Raw genomic sequence first — 24,299 nt, 5'->3', positions numbered from 1 at the left:
TCTAAAGGCCAGCTGAATCCAACCCCACCCCCTTTAGTCATGATTTTTATTTCTGTATCCTTTTGGTTGCTTTTCATTTTTCTATTTTTTCCACCCCGCAAGTTAGTAATCATGACACTTGGACTTTTCGAACTGCTCCTGCAGAGGCACAGGGAGGACTTGGAGGAAAACGCTATCTGCGCTTAACGTTATACATGAGCTCACAGACACCCACAAAGGACTGGTGTCACTCTGGTATACAGCATAGAGAGTATATTGTCGTTCCTTTCCATCTAGAAAGTCCCTGGCTGTGGTTTCACTGGGATTTAAACTCCCAGTCTGAATGTGAACAGAACAGAGTGGGCTGAATTTTACAGCAGACACGTTCAACACATAACAAGAACAAATAAATAATAGGATAACTAAGGAGATATTTTGCAACATTCAAAACCTCTAACACTTGATGGAGATGAATAGTATTATTAAATGATATTGTTTATTATGCTTTATGCCATCAGTTCTTAAAAAAAAAATGGTGGGGTCAATGGTGGTTCAAGTGGTTAAGGGTCTGGGTTGTTGCTCAGAGGATCAGGGTTCAAGCCCCAGCACCATCAAGCTCCACTGTTGGGCAATTGAGCCAAGGTCTTTAATCCTCTCTGCTCCAGGGGTGCTGTATCATAGCTGCCCCTATTCTCTGATCCCAACTTCCTCAGCTGGGATATGTGAAAATTCACTGTGCTGTAATGTTTGTGTGACAATAATAAAATAAAAAAATCAAGATAAACGTAGTTTAAATGTGGAAAAGAAAGTGATTACAGTTTTAGTCGTGAACCCATTAAGCACTTTAAATGCATTTATATGGGTTGGTGAAATAGTCTTTCTGATATTCATGCAGGTCTAGTACCGCTACCCCAGTGTGTTGCGAGTGTGGAAACAGGTTGTCAGGAATGCTATAGAGAAGAACTATAGCTATAGAGCCGCCAGAACCGCTACTCTGTACATAAAAGCCTGTGTTGTTAATATAAAGGATATAACAGTTTGGTTATATATATATAGAAGGTGTGCTTAGACATCACTGTCAATAGTCATCATTATCTAAATGCCCACTGTAACCCCTTTCTCCTTTCTTCTCCTGCTCAGGAAGGAAGCAGGTCATCCCTTCATCCTCTCTAATAGGCTCATTAGCCCTGCTGTAATGAAATAAGTCATGAGCTGTGTGCTGTGTGCAGAGGCGCCAGTCTGCTCACATTGTATTTTCCCCCATCGGTAATGGAGCAGCCCGAGATCTGCGGGTCCCGATCCGTTCTCGAACTCATCCCCACCGTTCTGACCTCTTGCCTCTTCAGACAGCTCACGTCACCCAGCACAAATCAGCCGAGCCTGTTAGAAGGGATGAGCCATCTCTCTACTCTCCAAACCTATCAATAGCTAATTAAGCTTATTTAGCAGCATGCACTAATGTCATTTACTGGTATTAGGGAGGAGATTCATCGCTAATGCTTCTGTAACTTATCAAAGATTTCCATAGCCTGTTTTGCCGAGTGCACTTACTTTTGTAGCTCTGTTTATTATTAGCCGGTTGTGAGGTTTTTACCGCATCGTTACACTGCATCTTGCAGTAATTTTGATGGCCGACCTCAGAGACGCCAGCTGAAAGGATCTCTCCTCCTTTTTTCCCCCCAGCTCTGTGTTATTGTACAGAGATAAGCTTGTGCATCTGCAGCCTCCTTGCTCTCTGCACCTGTGGCTCAGTCTGAGAGTGTGAGTGAATATGGTGGGTGATCTGCCCTCTGTCTCTCCTGGCACTGCTCCCATCCTGCACACTCTGATTCCAAGCTGGCACACACTCAGACTACCCAGAAACCCCTGCTGGGATACGCCGAGGTCAGCTAGGGGACAAAAAAACCCAGGGCCAGGACAGTCGGTCACGTCTCGGAGAGACCATGCATGATTTTGTGACCATGGTCACATTTTCTGACCATGAAGAACTCGTTTTATGGCTTTTGTTAGTGTTGCTTTGTGGGATGTTTTGCTGTCTTATGAAGATAGACAAGAAGATCGATATGACGTTTGCATTGTAGAGCATTCCATTGACTGGCACATTTCAGGCACCATGCATTACGGGTGGATGTGTGACAGATGTGCAATTGTGTAAAAGAAATTTTAATTTCTTAACTAATTGATCATGACAGAGTACACCAGAACTTTATAGAGATTGGTTTTGGGTGAAATTTACATTTGTAACGTAGCATAAAAGTCAGGTTTTTTTTATCTAAACAGATGTTATCAGTGTTCATTAGAATATGACCAGATAACTGAAAGCCTCTTTCCCATTTTTTTATTTTATTTATTTTTATTTATTGTTTTATTTTTTGAGGTCTATAAATATTGATTAGTAGGACTTTTTTGGTATTCTTGGCATTTTTCGTTTCCAAGAATCTCTAAAAAAATATCCTATTTTTCCAGTCCCACTTTTATTTGGTCTACATATTTTGCTGTAAGAAAGCCCTTTGTGATGAAAGCTAAACTTTTGTGAATCTAAAAGTCAGCTTTCTAAACCCCGTGAACCTGAGAGCGGTGGAGGAAAAAAAAAAAAAAACCTCGTAAATATTACATAGGTTAACCCTTGAAAGCTCCACTTCCATTTACGGCCTCCAGGCCTGCACTGTATCTGAACTCCCCATCACCTTCCAGTCTTAAACGACCAGCCGCTTTCAAATCACTGTCTCCGGTGCATCCGGTTTGCTGTTTTTCTGTCCATCTCTTTGATTACATTTCCCTGCACTCTGGCCCGCTGTCATGCTGGATGACTTGAGGAATATTGATGCGCTCCATAAGGAGATTGCTTTTTGTGAGAGTGTGCTCCAAACTGTCAGTCCAGCTAATTTCACTGCTCTGCCTTTTAGCCCATGGTTATGAAGAGACTGAATCACAGAGGGTGTGTATGCATGCGTGTGTGTGTGTGTGTGTGTGTCGCTGAGAACGCAATGCACAACAGCTGCTGTCTAGCGGTTCAGACACCACCCTGTATCATTTTATATAATCAGTCTGCCTGGGTAGCTGTCCCTCAGTTATCCGTCATGAGTTTATTTATTTATATACTGCAGCATAGACTATAAAAAACCACTGCTAAAAATGATCTTGCTCAGGAGAAAACATTCCACAGCTTAGTGATGGGCAATATGTGTTATATTGCAATATTTTTCTATTTTGATCACGTTTGTATTTGTATTTAATAGATCTGACCAGGATTATGCTGTTATGCTGCTGAATTCACTCTTCTATGAACTTTCAACTAAAGCATGAAGCTTTAAATCAATGTTATCTTGGTGGAGGGTTCAGATGCAGACCCCATAAAATATTTCGGCGTACTGATCCGAGCTCCACCCTACCAAGCCGGATCTTCCCTATAAGCTGCATCACAGGGTGGTGTACAGGAAAGCGCTTTCTGCCTCCTTGCGCTTGAACAAGCTCACAGACATGTTTGTCCAGTGTTTGTGATTGACAGGGGAGAGTAAATGCCCCTCCTACTGATAGAATCCCAAATTTTCTTTCTTGGGCTCTCTTCACAGACGCTTGTGACATTGTTAGGATTCAAACCTGCAAGCTTCGGACGATAGAGTGAAAGCTACGCTGTTGTGCCGCTTCAGTATCCTCTGATCCGTTTATGTAAATTATTTAGCGCTGAGGGGAAAAGTGTTTTATCATGAGGCTTTATTTTATTATTTTTCTAGATGACTGACCTCATAACATGGCTTCAACAGCAATGTTTAAACATGGGTGGACTGTTTGTTTTGAATATGAAGCAATGACTAAACACAAACATCTCATCTGTTCAGAGCCAACGGTCCGAAGTGATAACGTGAAGCAGCACTGCGATCAGCTTCAATCTGATTTATAATTTTTAAACAAGATTTTTTGATACGTTACCATAAACGCTTTAGCAAAAAGATACCCAGTTGCACCAATTTCTAAAAGCTCCATGTTTATTTAGCTGTCAGTTACCATGTCTTGAACATGAACATTTCTTGTTAAACCATTCCCATTAGTTCTCAAAGCCACACTTGATCAATTCTGACAAGATAAACCAGCTGCTCCGTACAGACAGGATGAACCGGTGCACAGGTTTTAAAGCCAACACATCAGTTACATCTGTAATACTCAGCATTAGTAGCATGTGGTACTTTTAAGTACACTGAGCTCATTAAGAGGCTAAACTGCTCAGTCAAATAGCTAATTCATGACTTGATTGATATTTCAATAGGCCAGAGTAGGTCATGTGACCTTTAAACCCTGAGCGATCTTTCACTAAACATAGCAGTAGCTGTCAGACCGGCAGATTAGACACATTCCCAGCACCTCTTTCCTATCTCAGTGCTCCTCTTAAACATTCGTTAAAGCCCCTGTATAGATGTCCGCAGTTATGAATGGAGGGGCGGAGAAAGATTGGACCGTCTTGTGAAAAAGCAATCTCTCAGAACATAGCGCTCGTATATCCAGCCAGAGGGAATATCAGGCCTATATGAGCACTGATTTAAAAAAAAAAAAAGCCATGGTGCTGTTTTTTGCTTAAGTGTGCACTTTAAAGTTTTCTAGCGCTAGTCCTCTACAGAGTACTGACTGGAAGGTTCTCTGGCTCACTGTTGTGCCCACATAAAGCTTGCACTTCTTCAGAATGAAATCCAAATTATCTGATGCGGGCGAAAGAGCCATTAAGCACTGCTGGCTGTCAGCTAAAAAGGATAGCTGTTCTACTCCATTTTAGTAATGATGTTGGATTTGCAGTGTATTAATTTCGTTAGACCAGACCTAATAGAATGCTCGCGGGTGGGGAGGCAGAAAAACATGATGGCACTCTCCGTTTCTGTTAGCTGATATCGGTGTCTCTTTACGCATGACCTCGACTCCTCCACCCATGCAGTTAATGCCCTGATCAACAGATCCTCCAGCGCAAATAAACCTGTACTCACTACGAGAAGAGCTAATGGTTGTTTGTTGACACACACTAGCTCCCCGATTGTTCAGGCTGTATTTTGATATATATATATATGCGATCCGCATCATACACAACAGCCAGAAGAAATAAAAAGCATATTCTCTTGATGTGACATGCATGACCTTTTAAATAAATATGAAAAGTTGTTGAGGTGTGTACATGCTCAGGTTTTAGACAGACCTATTCCTTTCTTATCTGTATCTGTGGTACTGCGTAGACTGCTTTTAATTTAGAAATGTTAGATGTTGATTGTAGTGCCGTGTGTGTGTGTGTGTGTGCACACGTGCAGTCTTGCTCTGTTTATCCTCCCATGAATATTTACAGTGGAGTGGATTCGCTCCCTACAGGCACAGACAGATGGAGCAGCCTTTTTCAGTTTGCACTCTCTGCCCTATCAGTCTGTTGGGTCTGCTATCATGAGGCAGTTATTCTAGTCTTAAAACAAAGTGTGTGTGTGTGTGGTCTTTGTGTTTGTTTTATTTTTAGTCGACGTCTGATCTTTAAGTGAGCACTTTGCATTAGGTTTGCTTTTATTTTTCCTCCTTAGAGTCTCTTTAAAGTATTTATTTTTAAAACATGGATGTATCAGGGCATGTAGTGCAGTGTCTGTACTCAGAAGTAGAGCTCTGTGGAATGCCACTGCCATCTAGTGGCTGTGATTGACCCTTGACTGTGTTGTGTAGTTACAAATCCCTTCCACTTTGATGTAAATGGGATGAAGCAACCATGTTGTAATCAGCTTCATTAAACAGATTTTTTTCCCCATGTGCCGATTTCATGATTCTTGGCTTATGTTAAGATATGAACAGTATCATATTCATGACGCATGTACTAATCACATCTTCTTGCATTCTTTGCAGAAGGAGCTGAGCCTTCCCCGAAGAGGCAGTTTGTGAGTATTCGTCATCTTACCAACCATTTGTCCCCTCTGACAGAATGAAGGAAAGTCCACTCTGAACTGAACACATCGCTTGCACCATCATAATACATCAGTCAATAATAGAAAGATCAGTCAGCCTTGAAACCAGCTGAAGAATAAATCCCAACAGCATCTTAATGGAGGTCTTTGACAGATGGAGCATTATGGGTACATCTTATGACTGATCAAGGATCAGTTTGTTTTAAAACGAGCTATAGCGAGTTATGGAATCAGTGATAGAATTCCCCAAGCTGCTGAAAATCACCTCCAAGAATGACTGAAGGAAAATTTGTTCTGTCTGAGCTCATGTTCACTCACGTGTTCGATTCCATTACGAAGTCTTAGCTCTGTTGAAGGAGCAGTCCAGAGATCCGAGCCCTGGACCCTTTAAAAAATGGTGGTATTGGTTTTGTTTGCACAGAATCGTGGCACAGACTTCATCAGGTGTGGAAGATAACAGCTCTCATGCTGAATAATGTGGTTGGTTCAACTCAGAGAACTGGTTCCTTCCTCAGAAGCTCAGGATTGAGTGAACCAGCTGCTGCTGCAGAATAGAGACCTTCTGCCAAACATCTCACTGCTGGTCAAGCAGATCAAGCAGAGTTGGAGCTGAGACTAACTGGCAACATCTCTGAGACTCTCTGTGCCTTCGTCAATCTTTTTTGCTTTCTCTCTCTCTCTCTCACTCACACACACACGTTGTTTCACCTTCTTTATCTCTCTCTCTCTCTCTCACACACACACACACACACACGTTGTTTCACCTTCTTTCTCTCTCTCTCTCTCTCTCTCTCACTCACACACACACACACACACACGTTGTTTCACCTTCTTTATCTCTCTCTCTCTCTCTCGCTCTCACACACACACACACACACGCTGTTTCACCTTCTTTATCTCACTCTATCTGCTCTATCTGTATTTCGTTCTGTCTTTCTATAATCTGTCTCTAATCTGCTGATTTTTATCTCAGTCTCTAATTTAACTCTTCTTTGTGAGTTAGTGAGGAAGTAGTTATTAGGGTTATTGGTATATAAAAGAGATTTTCAGAGCGCACTGTAATTAGTTCTCTTCTGTAGAGCCAGCACTTTTACTGAGAGCACTGCAAAAAAAGATCTCATCTCATGTCTGTTCCCCATACAGGATCAGACCATACTCCTGCACAATGACATGTCCTGCATCCAAAACACTATATAACGTACAAAAAACAAACATGTGAACCTGGACGTGTGTGTGTGTGGGATTGTGCAAAATGTTCAGAAGGAATTTTTGTGAACACAAGCCCATGATTATGAGTTCTGTAAACCTGAATGTGAGGTTCTGGTCAGAGCTGTTGGTGGAAATGTGTGTGTTCTGACCTTATTTCTTTTCTTAGCTGTCTAAAACAGTGTGGAACTGATGACTCTGTGAAACAGCTTCCTAGAAAAATAAGAAGTTCTGTGTTTCCTTCACACTGTGTGTGTGTCTGTCTGCTGTCTGTCTGTCTAGCTGGCTCTCAATTCTTATGCACTGTCATTTCTCACATGCTTCAAAAGTATAAGTAGTGCAGTGTTTCTTCTTCACATCGCTAAAGGTCATCTATGGACTATGTGAATTAGTAAGGATGTCTTAAAAGCACTAGATGCGTCAAGGTAAAGTCATTTTAAGACTGCTCGAGTGTTACAGAGCTCTTCCTGGGTTTGTACTGCCATGCTCTCTCGACTACCTGCTGCTGCTGTCAGAAGATGAATAATCATAAGGATTATAATGATGTTAAGGGAAAAACGCACTAAAGTCTGTCTGAGGAAACTTCTGATGATTGTGCCATACTGTAATATGAATAAGGCCTTTCTTGAGGAGAAACCTTGGAGGAAACTTGAATTGATGAAAGACTTTACCTTCAGAATATATTTTAAGCGTTATGAATGGAAATAATTAGGATATCACTCATTGCTTGTCCTCTTTGGAAATATACGATTGAGCCCCGAGGGAAATATTGTGATTATCAGGCAAGTAAAGCAATTCTGTGAAGTGAGCAAAATATACATTTTTGTCTCCCGGAGATCTCGTGTGCAGCTGACAAAACACGGTATAATAATGCTGGGGGCACCAGAGGTCAGCGGTCAAGTCAGAGGTCAGCAGGCTTCACATGTGTAGCAGATAGAACAGCTGAGTATCTGTGCAGCCACCGGCGGATTTTAACACTCCTCCAGCCTATTTTTAACATGCTGTTGCTGCTCAATACATTTCGTTCCCTTATGAGATATCCTTCTGTACAACATACATCAAAAATGAACCGACATCCTCTATTAACTTCATGATAAACTTTACTGAGCATCATGGATGTACAGTGCTGCTTTGTCACTGCTTTTGAAACTGACAAGACAGTGATTTTTGTTTGCAAATCCTCAGCAAAACCAAGTGTGAGTTAGTGATATGGTGTATCATGGGAATGAAATCTCTGCATTGTCGCTCAGGTTTAGAGTGCATGCAGACGGTGCGTCGTGTAAACATTCAGTGGCATCTGGACAGGACACGTTTCCATTCAGCCTCGTGTTAAAATGTGTTCAACTGGTTCAAAACATTCAGTGGTATCACAGTGCAGTAATTAAACATTATAACGATCTATTCAGACTCTTATCAGCTTATAGAGAAATAGTAAAGCTGTGCATCAGATTGTAACAGAATTAAGCATGGCCAGGAAGGCGACACGTGTATAGCGTTGGGGATTGTGTGTACATGTGTATTTGATTCTTCAGTATTCTCTCATGTTGTTATGGCAAGTTCAGTGCAGTTATTCCCTGAGCTGTAAACTCCACAACAATGTAGGCCTAGATTAAAGACTGTAATCAAATCAAAAGCTTTCTGTTCTAACTTAATTAATCAGAGCAACACACACACACACACACACACCACTGTTTGTCCCTGATGTGCAGTAATAGCTCATATGTCAGTGTTATTGCATTCGCCCGTGCCGTACGTCACTGTTATAATCACTCTGGCTTAACAGCGGATGCTTCATCACCCATAGTGGACTTTTTATTGTTTATATTGTTCATCTTGGCTGGACTGTAGACGTGGACTTCATGTTCTTTCGGGTTCTGAGCCGGACACTGAGTGAAGAACGACAGCTGCAGACCCTCCCCCCGCGCGAGGTCTCATCATATCACCAGAGTTAGACATGTGTGTATGAGATGGACGCAGCATTAGGCTAGCGAACTCTTTCACCCTCATGTTGAGGAGAAATGGATTTGATATTTCTTAAACCCAAGTCTTTCACAGCTGGAGAGCTCATTTGGTCATTATTGCCACTCAGCGATTAACTATGGGTTATGGCTATCCTCTCAGACTGAGGTCAGGCCTCAGCGTCTTGCTCTTGGATTTGTTTAACCCTCTACAGCTTGTTGCTTTGGTGAAGCCTTTGTTTTGGATGGCATGGTGGTCTTTATCTTTTAAAACATGCTAAGGGTTGGAAGTCATCATCGCCAATAATGGTATTTCTTCTCAGCATCATCATCACAGCTGTACAGACTGGCACAAGATCATGGCCTTAAGACAGAAGTGACTTGAATTTGACGATTTCTTTGAGTCTTGCTGCCTGCCTGAGCCTGTCACACTATAGCAGGCATGAAGAAAAGGAAGGAGAGAGCAGGAGCACCCAACCTGCGCATACAGTAAGCCTCTCACTATCTACTGCCGCAGCTGTGCACACACACACACACACACACACACACACACACACAATCGCTGTCACCTTTAAATAGATGTGTATATGCAGAGCTAATCATATTTTCCGTTGGATACCGAACTCTGCTGAAACTGAGCTCTGTAATATGACCGTTAGACTAAAACTAAAGAAGTCAAGACAAAACGGTCATTAGTTTTTTTTGCGATCTGTGATCATGATCTGTTTGTATTAATAGAAATACGAATCCACCACCTATAAGTCAAACACTTCTGAGTTGTAATTGTAAGCTGTTTTAATATCTTGCTTTTGTTTTGTTACTTATCTTTACTCCTTTACTATAGCAGAGTAAGCATAAGCTCAGTGGTTCTCTGTTTTTTTTATGATTAAATACAAGCTTCTTTTCAGAATCACTGACTATGGTTAACTCCTTTAGAAAGGATGATGGATTTTCCGTTTTGAAACATTTGGAAAAAAGCTTCATGGCTTTAAAACTGCCATAACCGATGTTTAAAATTATTAGAGAAATCTTTTTCACCGCTTTCTTTTGATAGATTTTTGGCTATTTCTTAATAAATCTCCATGACTGAGTAGGCTCAGATATGGAAATTTCCTTTCTACCTGGGACAAATGGCATGACCGTGCTCACACACTGACAGTGCTGCGTCGCTGAGCTCGCTCTTCACTGGTCACTTTTGGCCGTTTGCTTTCTTTAGTTTATTGGCAGTTGCCATGGTTTCACTGCTCACACCAGGCTAATGGGATAGCCATGCAGGTTATCTACAGAAAGTGACCAGGCATAACATTATGACCACCTACCTAGCATAATATTGTATTGGTCCCCCTTTTGCTGGCAAAACAGCCCTGACCCGTCATGCACTGTGTATTCTGACACCTTTCTATCAGAACCAGCATTAACTTCTTCAGCAAGTTGAGCAACAGTAGCTCGTCTGTTGCATCGGCCAGCCTTCGCTCCCCACATGCATCAGTGAGCCTTGGCCACACGTGACCCTGTCACCGGTTCACTACTGTTCGTTCCTTGGACCACTTTTGATAGATACTGACCACTGCAGACCGGGAACATAACTAGAAAAAGGATTAAAAAAAATGTAAATATTTGGTACATTGTAGTAGTATAAGAGGAATAACACACCAAAGTGGTTGATTACACAGATCAGGCATAACATTATGACCACCTGCCTAATATTGTGTTGGTCCCTCTTTTGCTGCCAAAACAGCCCTGACCCGTCGAGGCATGGGCTCCACTAGATCCCTGAAAGTGTTCTGTGGTATTTGGCACCAATATGTTAGCAGCAGGTCCTTTAAGGTCACAACTTACAGGACTTAAAGGATACTTTTAATAGATACTGCAGTTTTGGAGATGCTCTGATCCAGTGGTCTAGCCATCACAATATGTCCCTTTGTCAAACTCCTTACACTTGTCCATTTTTCCTGCTTCTAACACATCAACTTTAAGGACAAAATGTTCACTTGCTGCCTAATATATCCCACCTACTAACAGGTGCCATGATGATGAGATAATCAGTCTTATTCACGGCACCTCTCAGTGGTCATAATGTTATGCCTGATCAGTGTATGTAAAGGATACGAAAGCAAAAAGGTGATTTTTGTTGTGGTTGTTGTCTATCACTCCTTTACTCTTGGCCATGTTGTGGTATCATGTGGCTGCTGGTGTGAGCACAGATTAATTAATTCACATGTGAAATGCTTTACAGTTACATTTATTTATTAAAACTGAATCATGTTTCAGCCAGAAGTAAAGTTTAATTGTAAAGATTTAATTTGACTTGTGATGCAGGAGATACAGATATTTGCCAATTTCTAAGCCAATTGATTTGGCTTACATCCATGGTGCGATGACTTGTGTAGCTATCCCTGCTTGATCTCAGTGTGAGGATCTCACACTTTTCTAGCAAGGTTTTAGACACACTCTACTCCTGCCTCGACAGGAGGCAACATGCAATCTTTAAAAGAGAAGCAATCAAAACTTCTTTAAAACAGAAATGTCTGCACCATTTTAATGAAATATGTTTAGGGAATTGAAATATAGGCCCAAAAAAAGTTTTGGTTGTTTTTATTTATTTTATTTATTTTATTTTATTTTTTTTCTTTTGTCTGTTTGGCAGAATTCAGCCAGAGCTCCATTTGATTTTCTCCAGACTCTTGCACATTTTATTAAGAGGACAGAGATCCTAGTGCTTTATGCAGTTTTCTTGTGCATTAAAGAAAAAATATTGAGAGCTTTTTAAAGTTGCATGCTCTGGGATTGCCTTAAGCGTAAACTACCTACATTTGTCTCCGGTAGAGAGAGAACTCGGCACATACACTGACATCTCACTCAAACTTCATGTGACTGAGCTCAGCTTGGAGACTTGCCCAGTCCAGGTTGGTGCATCTGTTTTTAGTGCAGTCGGGGCATCTACGTTTTTGTACCGTCAGAGGCCTACTATCTGTTTGTACAGCACATGTGAAGAGCTCAGGAGCAGATCTCTGGGATCTCGTCTTCTCACCAGCTCACACAGAAAAGAGATTCATACAGGAACTCGTTTAGAAACGCTTTCAGCTTTTATTTCAGTGTGATGAGGAGAAGCACAGTGATGAGTTTCTAACCTTTGGACTTATGGTGCGGTCAAATTAATGACCCGTAGGGCTCAGTATGCATTTATACACGCCGTAAGTGGACGTTGTTGTGCGTTAGATATCGAGAGACCTGCTTGCACAGAAACACACTTCCAATCAGCATGTGACTGGTGATTTAAAACATTTTTGCCCTTCACTTTTTTTCTTCTCTTCACGGTGCCACGGTGACTAGAATCTGGCCAACGGCTCAGTTTCGTTGCCACGGCAACAGCAGCCTCCTGCAGCACCTCCTCAGCCCCACATCTTTCTCCTCCTCTTCTCTCTCTCCTCTCCGCCTGTCACAAGGTGGAGGGCCGGAAGAGGCCGTCTGTGCCCCTGGCCCTGCCTCTGCCCCAGCTCTTGGCCTCAGCTCCCCCAACCCCTTCTTCTGGAGGTAAGGAGTGAACACACCGCTGTGTCTCAATATATTATACTAACCAGCAGATTAAAATGCTGATTAAAAAATTCATTCATACACTATAAATATTCCAGTTAAATAGAACTGCATCACTAAATGGCTTGCATCAAGTTGAAATGAATAAAAGCTGACCTTTTGTTGCCCAGTTATTTTGTCTTTTTTCTCATATTAAGTATGAGATGTTAGTATGAATCACTTCAAGGGCAGCTATTTCTCAACACGTCTCTCTTCAAACCACATTAAGCAAAAACCTTGAGCCGATTTCATTCATAAATAACTATATAAGAAAAAACATGCTGTATGTCATCTTTAAAGAAACTTTAAAAAAAAAATCCTTTAGAGCGGAATTGAACACATTCAACTAAAAATTCAATTAATGCTCCATTAACGATCCTAAAGCTGAAAAACCTAAAAGTGTGAAGAAAGCTGGCACTACTCAGACGTGGCACTACTCAGACGTGGCACTACTCGGACTCGGCACTACTCGGACTCGGCACTACTCGGACTCGGCACTACTTGGACTCGGCACTACTCGGACTCGGCACTACTCGGACTCGGCACTACTCGGACTCGGCACTACTCGGACATGGCACTACTCGGACTCGGCACTACTCGGACATAGCACTTGCTCTATAGCAGCTGCTGTGTTAAAATTGTGCAGGAAGCTAAAATGGTCAAACTTAAAATGACGTATTTATAACCAAGCTTATAAATGATTCAGACATGAATTGATTACATGATTAATTGACAAAATGCATTTTGTATTGATTTAATGACATCCTGCTGTCTGTGTTGTAAATGATAACACCTGCATGAGCGCCTGTTGCACAAGCATTTCTCTTTCTGTCATTTATTTATCACTAATACCGGTTAACAGGATAACCGTCAACTGTTATTGTGTGTGTGTGTGTGTGTGAGCGCGTACGTGCCCACGTGCTTATGAGCTAATGAGGCGCTTTAATACCCGAACACTGATCATGTCTGACACACATGGTGTTTTTGTTAAATACGATTTCTTTGTGTTTGTGTTTTCAGAGTTGATAAAGAATTTTATAATCTCTTCTTAAACGTAAACAAACTTTGCGCATTTTCCGAGGCTTAAATTTGTCGCCGTCGATCTGAGCCGACTCCTTTTAAACCTTCCCAGGCTTTTTTCCATCGTTGTTTGAAATTCTAAGCTTCATTTATCGTTTCTCTATCGTGTGTGTGTGTGTGTGTGTGTGTGTGTGTGTGTGTATGTTTGTGTTGTGCTTGATGTGATTTAGTCTGTGTGGAGCACCTGCTGTGCACCGCCTCAAGGTGACACAGTGCTCTCCACGGTTGGCTGCTTCTACCTGTGTACACACACACACACACACACACACACACAATACACAGTATAACATTCTAACTAGCTCTCTCATGCCACCAAATCCTCCCACGAGCCTCACACCATCCTGTATCCGTCTCCTCATTATGCTGCCTCGCACCAGATCCAGCTTTATTCTTCACTTATTCCATCGTGTCCATCGTCTTACCTGCTGTAGGATGATGATGATGATGATGATGATGAAAGCATGGATATTTCACAGAGATAAACTATAATCGATTTACACCTTCTTATTACATTCAGCTAATGATTATGTAATGAGTGAGTGTGTTGATGCTGGAACACATTAAAGGTATTCATCTCCTTCAGCATACATGTCACGTGAGCGATTATAAAGCAGTCTTTCCTCGCTGTTGTGATCCAGTGCAGATCCATTAATAAAATTTAAACTATACAACTGTAGGACTTCAGACTTCTATCATGAGTATGCAGGTTTTCTGTTCTCGTGGCAAATTTTTAAATATTTATTTATAAGATACGGTGAACTTGTAGTACGTTTTGTTTACGGTATTAAACCTCTGTTTGTAGCTATTGTTATACAGACATAAAAAGGGGAATGGTTCAATTTTCTGCAACACAATCGAATCGAACCACAAACAGAGTGTATTGGCCCGGGTTTTCTGACAAACACGGCTGATGCCAAAACGCTATAGCTTCGCATCTCTTTGCATCATTAACCACTCTCTAAACCCTGATTTTTACCTGATATGTAACTTTTTACTGTAGAAAATTTGTTTTAAAGTCTGTTACAGTTTGGAACGCCCATGCTATAGCGCGATTGAATCATTGCAACAAAAACTGAATTAGAAACTAAATTAGAGGAAAGATAGTTGTCTTATAATATACTTCATTTCAAATTCAGCAGAAATGCTTTTTGTCTAACTTATTTACATCATTCAGAGACTAGCCATGCAAATATGACCATGCTTTGTGCATCCATAAACACGTTAAGATCAGATCTTGGCTTAAACACTGTGTGAGTTGTGACTCTAATACAGGAGCAGGAAATGTGCTGTCTATGGAAATCACACACATGTTTAGAAGACAGACATTATGTTCAACTCAGGAGTGTTCCTTTCATTTCACTTTGTGCCATGTTTCAATCACATCTCCCAGAGTTTGTGCTAAATATCGTAGCGTTCCATGCCTGTGAGCGAATAAAATGGAGATTCGGTGAATTGTTTATTTCAGCAGCTAAGGATCTAAAGGGATAATCATTACTATTATGTGTGCTTGTTAGTTTTAGTTTAGATTTAGTTGATGCTACAACAATTTAAGTCACTTCACTGTTTAGTCAAGATTTTAGTGTTCTCCTTATATTTTCCCAGGTTTCCTCCGTAAGTTTCCTATTATAAATTCTTCTGACCAGTTTACAAATGCACATTTTCCATTACAGTCTTACTAAAGCCTTTCCTCTCTCTACTTCATTGTTGTACAGTGGTTAAAGGAAAGGTTTGACCAAAAGCTAAGGCTCTGACAGTGTCTCAAAGATGCAATCACTTCTTCTTATGAGAAAGCAGGCCAGTTTAATAAAGCTACATATTTCACACTGCATACGCCTTTTAATCAAACCGAACTGGCTTTATTCGTTAAAGAAACTGCCTCTATCTCATATTAATCATAACGGTGAATTATTATTTAGTTATTCTTTTGTCAAATTTTGGCAACACAGTTAAGGTTAGTGTAAAGATGCAAAATTTGTACTGACATCACATCACATTAAGTATGAAGAAGGGAAAAGTGTGTGAATTGTAAGGAAGTGTAGCTGCTCGGCTTGATCTGATTCTGTTTGGAGAGAGAGAGAGAGAGAGAGAGAGAGAGAGAGAGAGAGGTGTGTTAGTGGAGGGGAGGGAGGGAGGGAGTGTGAGGAAGGCGACTGCAGCTCGCACTACCTCTAGCAGCGTCACAGGTTGTAGGCAGTCGCACCAGCATTCTGTCAGCTGGAGATACAAACACACACATGCAGACACACTCGTTTAGCATGGCTGTCGTTCATCCACTCGTGGCTTTATGGCAGCTGCTGGGTTTGTGTTCGGCATGACAGTGATGATCGTGAAGAGCCTGGATCATGTCTGACTCTTTCTGGACTGTGCTTTCTAATTTCTCTTTGCCTGAGAGGAGCATGCTGCGTCGATCTAAGAGGTACATCTCTATCTGTCTGTCTGTTCCTTTTGATCTGTATCTCTCTGTCTGTCAGGTAACTTGATGTACTGTGTCACATGAGCAGTAATGGAAGCCATTGCTGTTTCATGGGTGTGTGTACGTGTACGTGTGTGTGGGAATGACCTCCAGTTCCCCTTTTGTTTGTGAATTTTGAAGGTTATGTGCGCTTCAGTCATGCTTCTCTACTCTGTGATCTACATGCATCTTTGTGCGGTCCTGTTTTAACCTGCCCTGCAATGTTTGCATGCACACACACACACACACACACACAGTGAGCTGAGGTTCATGTTATCTGTGTTTATCTTGTGGAGCAGGTCTTCAGCCCTCCTTCTGTCATTAGTTCCCAAATTCTTGCTGCAGATCAGAGAGATGTTACTTCTCGCATAGCAACAGGGCTGAGAGTGGAGCACGACTCCTGCTGCTGCCTCTCTGCCTCTCTGCCCTCCCCTTTCTCTCCCTGTATATCCGAAGGCCAGCGTGGGTCACTAAGCTACAGTGCTGGAAGCACATTATACATTTTATTTAATGTTTAGTTTAATGGTGCATTCCTGGTACATCCTATGTATAGACCGTGCAAGCTCACAGCACACATCAGTAACTACGCCTGAGTCACTGTGATTTAGAAGTCATTATGTAATTAAAGACGAGCATATAAGAAAAATAAAAAAATGGTTGCCATTTATTTAAAAGAAACAATCGTTTTGTTTTAGCTTTATACAGCAAGACATACCTTACATAACCCTTTTTGGTATGTAAGTGATAACCTCAGGATTGAATCCATTGAGTATTAAAATGCATTCAGATGTTAATGAGCCTGTTAATCTGTGCTGCAGCAGATAGTGAACACTAGCATTAGTGCTACAATATGCATTCTAGCACCTAGATTAGCAGCATCAGGTTATTGTTTGTACATTTAGTTATCCGTTTATTTTCAATTTCCTGGTCACAGTGGATACAACCCTTGTGCATGAAGCAGAAATACATTGTAGATGGGATGCCAGTCCTAGCTAAATTTATGTACTATATGTCCAAATGTTGGTGGACACCTGATCATTACATGCACATATAGTTCTGCCCTAAACTGGTACCATATAGTTGGAGAAACACAATTGTATAGGATATACACGTGATTGGATTTACTTTTCTGTGCACATTCTGACATGACCTTATTGATTGATGTACATATTTAAATGTTAAATATTTTTCTGCCCTTGTTCATTTGCACAATTTTTACTATTTGCACTTCTGGTAGATGCTAAAGGCATTTTTGATGCCATGTACCTTTACTTTGCAATGACAATCAAGATCGATCTGTGTCTGTCTATCTATCTATCCATCTATTTATCCATTCATCTCTCTCTCTCTCTCTCTCTCTCTCTCTCTCTAGCCTTATCCACAAAAGGCAGGTCTGGGTGCAGGTTTTCATTCCAATCAAGCCGGAGCCACTTCTGATTCTGTCTGATTTTAGCTTTCAGTAGACTCAGGTGTGGCTTCTGATTGGTTGGAATGTAAACCTGCATCCACACCGGCTCTTTCCAGATCAGATTGGACACCCATCACTGGCACCAGTTGATCTATTCTACATCTACATTTCTGGCATTTGGCAGACTTACCTAACTTACAATTTATCTCATTTTATACAAGTGAGCAATTGAGGGTTAAGGGCCTTGCTCAGGAGTCCAATAGTGGCAGTTTGGTGAACCAGGGATTCGAACTCACAACCTTTCAATCAGTAGTCCAGCATCCTTGAACTTGAGTGTCCTGGACTGCAGTGTGCCTCTGAATACCTTTAGGATGAACTGGATGGCTTGCTGCACCCCAGGCCAACATCAGTGCCTGATCCTCACTAATGCTTTTGTGGAATGAGGAAAAATACAAACCGCCCATGCTGCACTATCTAGTGGAAAGCCTTCTCACAGGAGCGGAGCTTATTAAAACAGTAAATGGGAATAAATCTGTAATGGGATGCTGAGCAAGCACACATGGATGTGATGGTCTGGTGTCCACAAACATCTGTCCATATAGTGTATATTTGTCTTTGTAAACATTTTGGTGTTCACACAGGTTTTTGCTAATGCACAATGGCATTTGCAGAACCTAATATAGTAGAAAAGCTGCTTTGTTAAGAACTGCTTTGTGTATTTTACTGTCCTGATGCTCGTTACAGTACATTCACACTCATTATGTCTGTTTCCAGTAAGATTTATTTAAGTAATCATTCACTTAGCTTAATATGAGTTTCTCATCAGCATTACTGCAGACCAGCAAGCGCCATGTCTCGTACCCAGTGTAATATGCAGATTATGGTTATCAAGCTATATAGGACCTATTGTCTCTCAGGCCATGGAATATGCAGGATTATTTGACTAACAGATTATAGAGATACTGTACAGATACCGAATAATTTTGAATACTTGCTGATTTGACTACTTGTGTACTTGAGTGACGCTGGAAGATAAAGCAGGTGATTGAGTGTTGTTTCATAGCATATAATATAAACTCCTGATGAGTGTTTAATCTTAGTTACTCAAACTCATTTTACTTGTCAGATTCGCTTCCTTTCCCAATCCATCATCATCATCTTAGTCCTTATTTATCTTTGTTTAATCTACATCTCGTTCTTCATCACTTCATTCTCTCTCTCTCTCTCTCTCTCTCTCTCTCCCCCATTGTAATACAGATCTACTTAAACATCTCTTTCCTTTTTGTTTACCTCAGACTTGGGTAGTAATCCGATTGCCGAAGCAGGTTTTGCTTTCTAAACTAATCATCACATTCAGGTGAATTGATCGTCATTGTAGAGCTTGGATTGTGGAAAATAAAATGAACTCTAGGCGTCTATACGTGTTTTCAAACTCCTAGGATGACTGAAATCTACTGAAGAGTTGTCTGAGCATATTTCACATGTGGATAAGATCTTGTTGTGTGTACTTGAATGAGTAATAAATTGTGATGTTTCTACAAGGCGGTGTTTATGCATGTATATTACACAGTCACTAGTAAATCACCAGCAGCATGCCCAATTTTTCCCCATGCACAATTAATCCTTTTGCTCATGTAAATCAGAGGAAGAAGCCTTTATTTATGTCACATCATCATTACAGCACTGTGGATTTCTTTCTTCACATGTCCCAACTAGTGGAGGTTTGGGGTCAGAGCACAGGATCAGGCATAATGCTGTGTCTCTGGAGCAGAGAGGGTTAAGGGACTTGCTGTGGAACCAACGGCTTAGTGGTGCTGGAGAAACGTAACCACTGAGCTACCACTCTGTCCTGTCCTTTCCTGTCCTTTCCTTTCCTTTCCTTTCCTGTCCTGTCCTGTCCTGTCCTGTCCTGTCCTGTCCTGTCCTTTCCTTTCCTTTCCTGTCCTGTCCTGTCCTGTCCTGTCCTGTCCTGTCCTGTCCTGTCCTGTCCTTTCCTTTCCTTTCCTTTCCTTTCCTTCCCTTCCCTTTCTCTCTCTCTTTTTCTTTCTCTCTCTCTCTCTTTTTTCTTTTTGTCACTCCTTTTTTCCTTTTCTCTCTCTTTTTTTCTGTGCTTTTTTATTTTTGTCACTCCTTTTTCCTTTTCTCTCTTTCGTTCTGTCTCTATTTTTGTCACTCTTTTTTTCCTTTTCTCTTTGTATTTCTCTCATTTTTTCTTTTTGTCACTCCTTTTTCCTTTTCTCTCCATTTCTTTCTCTCTCTTTTTTCTTTTTGTCACTCCTTTTTCCTTTTCTCTCTTTTTCTATTTCTCTCCATTTCTTTCTCTCTCTCTTTTTTCTTTTTGTCACTCCTTTTTCCTTTTCTCTCTTTTTCTCTCTTTTTTTTTCTGTGCTTTTTTATTTGTCACTCCTTTTTCCTTTTCTCTCTTTCGTTCTGTCTCTCTATTTTTCTGTCACTCTTTTTTTCCTTTTCTCTTTGTATTTCTCTCATTTTTTCTTTTTGTCACTCCTTTTTCCTTTTCTCTCTTTTTCTATTTCTCTCCATTTCTTTCTCTCTCTCTTTTTTCTTTTTGTCACTCCTTTTTCCTTTTCTCTCTCTTTTTCTCTCTTTCGTTCTCTCTCTCTCTTTGTCACTCTTTTTTTCCTTTTCTCTTTGTATTTCTCTCCTTTTTTCTTTTTGTCACTCCTTTTTCCTTTTCTCTTTTTCTATTTCTCTCCATTTCTTTCTCTCTCTCTTTTTCTTTTTCTTCAATTTGCTGTCTTTCTCTCTCTCTCTCTCTCTCTCTCTCTCTCTCTCTCTCTTTCTTTTTGTCACTCCTTTTTCCTTTTCTCTTTTTTCTATTTCTCTCCATTTCTTTCTTTCTCTCTCTTTCTTTTTGTTCCATTTTCTGTCTTTCTGTCTTTCTTTTTTCTCTCCTTTTTTCTTTTTGTCACTCCTTTTTACTTTTCTCTCTTTTTCTTTTTCTCTCTTCTTTTTTCTTTGTCGCTCCTTTTTCCTTTTCTCTCTTTCTTTTTCTCCCATTTTTTCTTTGTCACTCTTTTTCCTTTTCTCTCTCTTTCTATTTCTCTCTATTTCTTCCTCTTTCTTTTTTCTCTCCTTTTTTCGCGCTCTCTTTTTTCTTTTTCTCTCTCTTCTTTCTTTTTCTCCTTTTCTCTCTCTTTCTCACCTCTTTTACTTTTCCTCTCTCTTTTTCTCTTCTTTCTTGTTCTCTCTCTTTTTTTCCCATTTCTCTCTCTTTTTTCCCATTTCTCTTTCTTTTTTTCCTCTCTCTTTTCTGTTTCTCTCTTTTTCTTTTCTTCTCTTTCTCTCTCCCTCCCCTGCTCCTTCACTAGCTGACCAGGGCTCATGGATTACATTGGTGTTTGAAAATTGTATTCATTTTTAAAGAAGGGTTCTCACTTTCTGAGCAAACAACCACAAACATTGTAACCCCACGCTCCATTATTTATCCAGATTATTGTAACATTAGATTATTCCACCATATGTTAGTAGCGTAAGTGACAACACAAGTCTTCAACCCGGAAAAATATTCCTTGTCTAGTGGGAAAGATGAGCTTAAACGTTAGGAGGCGTGTTTCCTGTGTCATGTCCAGCTTCACGCTGATGTGAAACTGCAGTGGGACCGGTCATTTTCAGCTCAGGGTGCTCTGTATTTGCTGCGCATTAACACTCCATTCCATGTGCCTTGTTATTTACAGCGACGTGTGAATCCATATCCACTAACGCTTTTACATATATGAACAATATTGTTCAATTTCATGAATTTAAAGTCCATCTTGACTGCTGAGCTCTAGTGCAGTGTGTGAGGATACTGAAACAGACTGTAACAGAACATACACACTTTATTTACATGCGGCTTGTTTGAGTGTGTGACTCCCAGTGACGAGTCAAAGTAGAAGCACACTTCAGAGTTAAAGCAATATATGAAAATAAGTTCATGGACAAAAGGCATGAGAGTTTCTCTCAAGAACCCTTTCGTAAATCAAGCATCCCCTAGTTTGGGAACCCGTGTTTTAGGCTGACACGTGAATCGTGATGTGGGTTAAACAAACAAGAATATTCATGTTCTATGAGAGAAAATAAATGGTTTTCCTTTTGTTTCCGTTTGACAAATTTCCCTTTCCTCCCTCTAATCTCCTGGATCCTCTAAGCACATGCAGTTCTCTGCATTATTAATGAGTTTTGTGGTGTGTGTGTGTGTGTGTGTTCTTGTGAAGAGAGCACCTGTCTCACACACTCAGTATGAGCAGTGAGCCCTGACCTTATACACACACCAGCACTGTGAGATGCAGACACGTGTGTGTGTGTGTGTGTGTGTGTGTGGTAGTGCTATAATGTAACTAGCTCTTCTCTCCTCTTCTATCTCTGTGTTTTATGATTTCTCGCACGTTATCCTTATTTCCTTCTTTTTTCTGCCTCCCGACACTATTTTGTTGTATTGGTGCCCAGTAGCTGTGTCTTTTACAGCTGTGTGCCACGTTGTCTCTGAAGTGAGATGTAGTGGTGATGTGTATTTATTGCAGCGTTCAGCTCTAAAGGTTGGGTGTTTAAAAGCTCTAAAAAGCTGTAATCAGAGAACAGAGAAATATCTACATAGAACCTTTAAAGGTTCTGCAGGAAAAGTGAAGTTTTCCTTTAGTGTAATTAGCTTCATTTTGCAGCTTTACAGACTGGTACAGGATGGGTCTCACTCTTTCTTTCTTTCTTGCTTTCTTGCTTTCCTTCCTTCCTTCCTTCCTCCCTCCCTCCCACATCCTGTCATTTTCTTCCTCCATTTATTTCTTTCATCATTTCTTTCTTCCTTCCTTTGATAATTTCTACCTCCAGTTCTTATTTTCTTTCTTCAGTCATTTCATCGTCTCTACCTTTTCCATTTCTCACTTCCTTTCTTCCCTCCATTTTTATCCCTGTCTTCTTTCTTTCTTTCATGTCTTTTTTTTTCTTTTTTTTGTCTTTTCCTTTTATCCTGCCCTCCTCTACTTCCCCATATTTTCATCATTGTCATTTCCTCCTCCTTTTATTTCTTTCTTTCCTTATCAATTCTTTCTTCCTTCTCTCTTCCTTTCATAATGTTTCTCTTCCTTTCCTCCCTCCAGTTTTTATACCTGTGTTTAATTTCTCCTTCCTTCCTTCCTTCCTTCCTTCCTTCCTTCCCTCCATCCCTCGCTCCCTCAAGATTAGTCTTGATACCATGATCTAGGAATGTAGTATTGCACCATATCTTGTGTTGGTTCTGCTCTTTTAATGACTGAAGATGATTATATATCATATATATAATATTATTATATTATATTTATAAGTGCTTGCATGAAAGATTTCCAAAATCACTTAGGATGTTCTTCATTCTCCTCCTCCTCCTTCTTCTTCTGATAACAATAGGTTTCTCTCTTTGCTGTTTTTTTTTTCCCAGCACACAGTCTACCATCATTGAACACAGCCACTTATCCTGTGGGAAGCTTTATATGTAGTGTTTAGTGTCAGTCGATCTTCGACTGCATGTGAACTGTCGTGCTGCGAGTTGTGTTTTTTGATGATCCGATTACCCTTCTGTCCTCCCACCGTCTGTCCAAAAGGAAATCGCTGTCATTTAAAACGGACAACTCGGCTGAACAAAGATGCTTTGTGGCGCCTGGTGTTGGTAAAATGTCATCTAGAGATATAGCGTACTCGCTCTCATGGCACCACAGGGACAATAAACTCAACGCATAATGTACACTAACCTTAATCAAGCTTATCACTCGTCTTTTATGACGGGTATTTATTTATTTTTTAAATATCTGCAGGTGTTGCGTTTTATCGCAGGCACTGTGGCATGATTTTTCCTTTCTTTTTCCCTGAAGACGGAGTAGGAAGAAAGAAGCGAGCGTCTAGCTCTTTTAAAAGGGAGCCGAGTGAATAACGCGCAGCCCAGCCAGCAGGTGTTTCTGCATAATTGCAGTGTTCAGTGTTAATGAGCCCGTCTCATCTGTTTGCCACAATTATGCTGTTCAGCTCTTTGACATTTGGTGCGCATGGGCCTCGGGCCACAAATTATTCTGTTTGCTCAAAATATGAAGAGTGTAATCAGGGATCGGTCGACAAACATAAATGACAATTAAGTGACTTTTCCAATCTACTGGAAGACACTGTCAGGACTTACTTGTCATTTCCTGTGTGTGTGTGCGTCTCTGTGTCTGACCATCTGCTAATATGCAATACTATATGCTTTATGCAGGCTTAAAGGTTTTTTTCTCTTTCTACATGACAGCAGTGAACATATGGCTTTCAGACGTCCTTGTTGTGTCACAGGGAGCTCACATCTCACAAAGTGTTTTGTTGGCCTCAGATATCCATACTCAAAGCTGCGCAGATATTCAATCGCACTTTGCGTTGGAGTGCTGAGAATATGTATGAAGCTCAGAATAAAGAACGGTTAAGTCTGCCGGTGTAAAAAAAAAAAACTGTTCAATTGTGCAAGCAGTATACTAGAGAGAGAGAGAGAGAGAGAGAGAGAGAGAGAGAGAGAGGCAGGCAGCCAGCGATGCCCCCTGTAGAGAGGCAAGAAGCAAGGATGGAGGATTCTGTCCTTCAGCACACAGCAGAGATCTGTAGTGTACTTCTAAAGCTTGTCACTCACTAAAGCTCGTCCTGCTTTTTCTCTTGAATGTGACATCATCTTTGTCCTTTCATGTCTTCTGAATCTGGAGGACACACAGTAACACTTTGCTTTAAGGTCTGCAGGGTGTCTGGTC

The 24,299-nt window shown here is 40.8% G+C and overlaps 1 protein-coding gene across 5 annotated transcripts in view; it reads left to right on the top strand.

Annotated features, from left to right (window-relative positions):
* The window catches only part of mast2 (microtubule associated serine/threonine kinase 2), a 124,920-nt gene that overhangs the window by 63,971 nt on the left and 36,650 nt on the right, over positions 1-24,299 (top strand). For 3 of the 5 annotated variants that reach the window (XM_058402407.1, XM_058402408.1, XM_058402411.1), the window contains one exon: positions 5,836-5,867. In XM_058402407.1, coding sequence (XP_058258390.1) covers positions 5,836-5,867 — 32 coding nt within the window. Of the gene's footprint in view, positions 1-5,835; positions 5,868-9,258; positions 9,548-15,936; positions 16,128-24,299 lie in introns of those variants that run through there. The other 2 variants (XM_058402412.1, XM_058402410.1) reach the window with 2 other exon arrangements.

This window comes from Hemibagrus wyckioides, linkage group LG11 (genome assembly GCF_019097595.1).
Source record: "Hemibagrus wyckioides isolate EC202008001 linkage group LG11, SWU_Hwy_1.0, whole genome shotgun sequence".
Taxonomy (NCBI): domain Eukaryota; kingdom Metazoa; phylum Chordata; class Actinopteri; order Siluriformes; family Bagridae; genus Hemibagrus; species Hemibagrus wyckioides.
The sequence above is the reverse complement of the archived record's forward strand: the minus strand, read 5'-3'. Positions and strand labels throughout refer to the sequence as shown.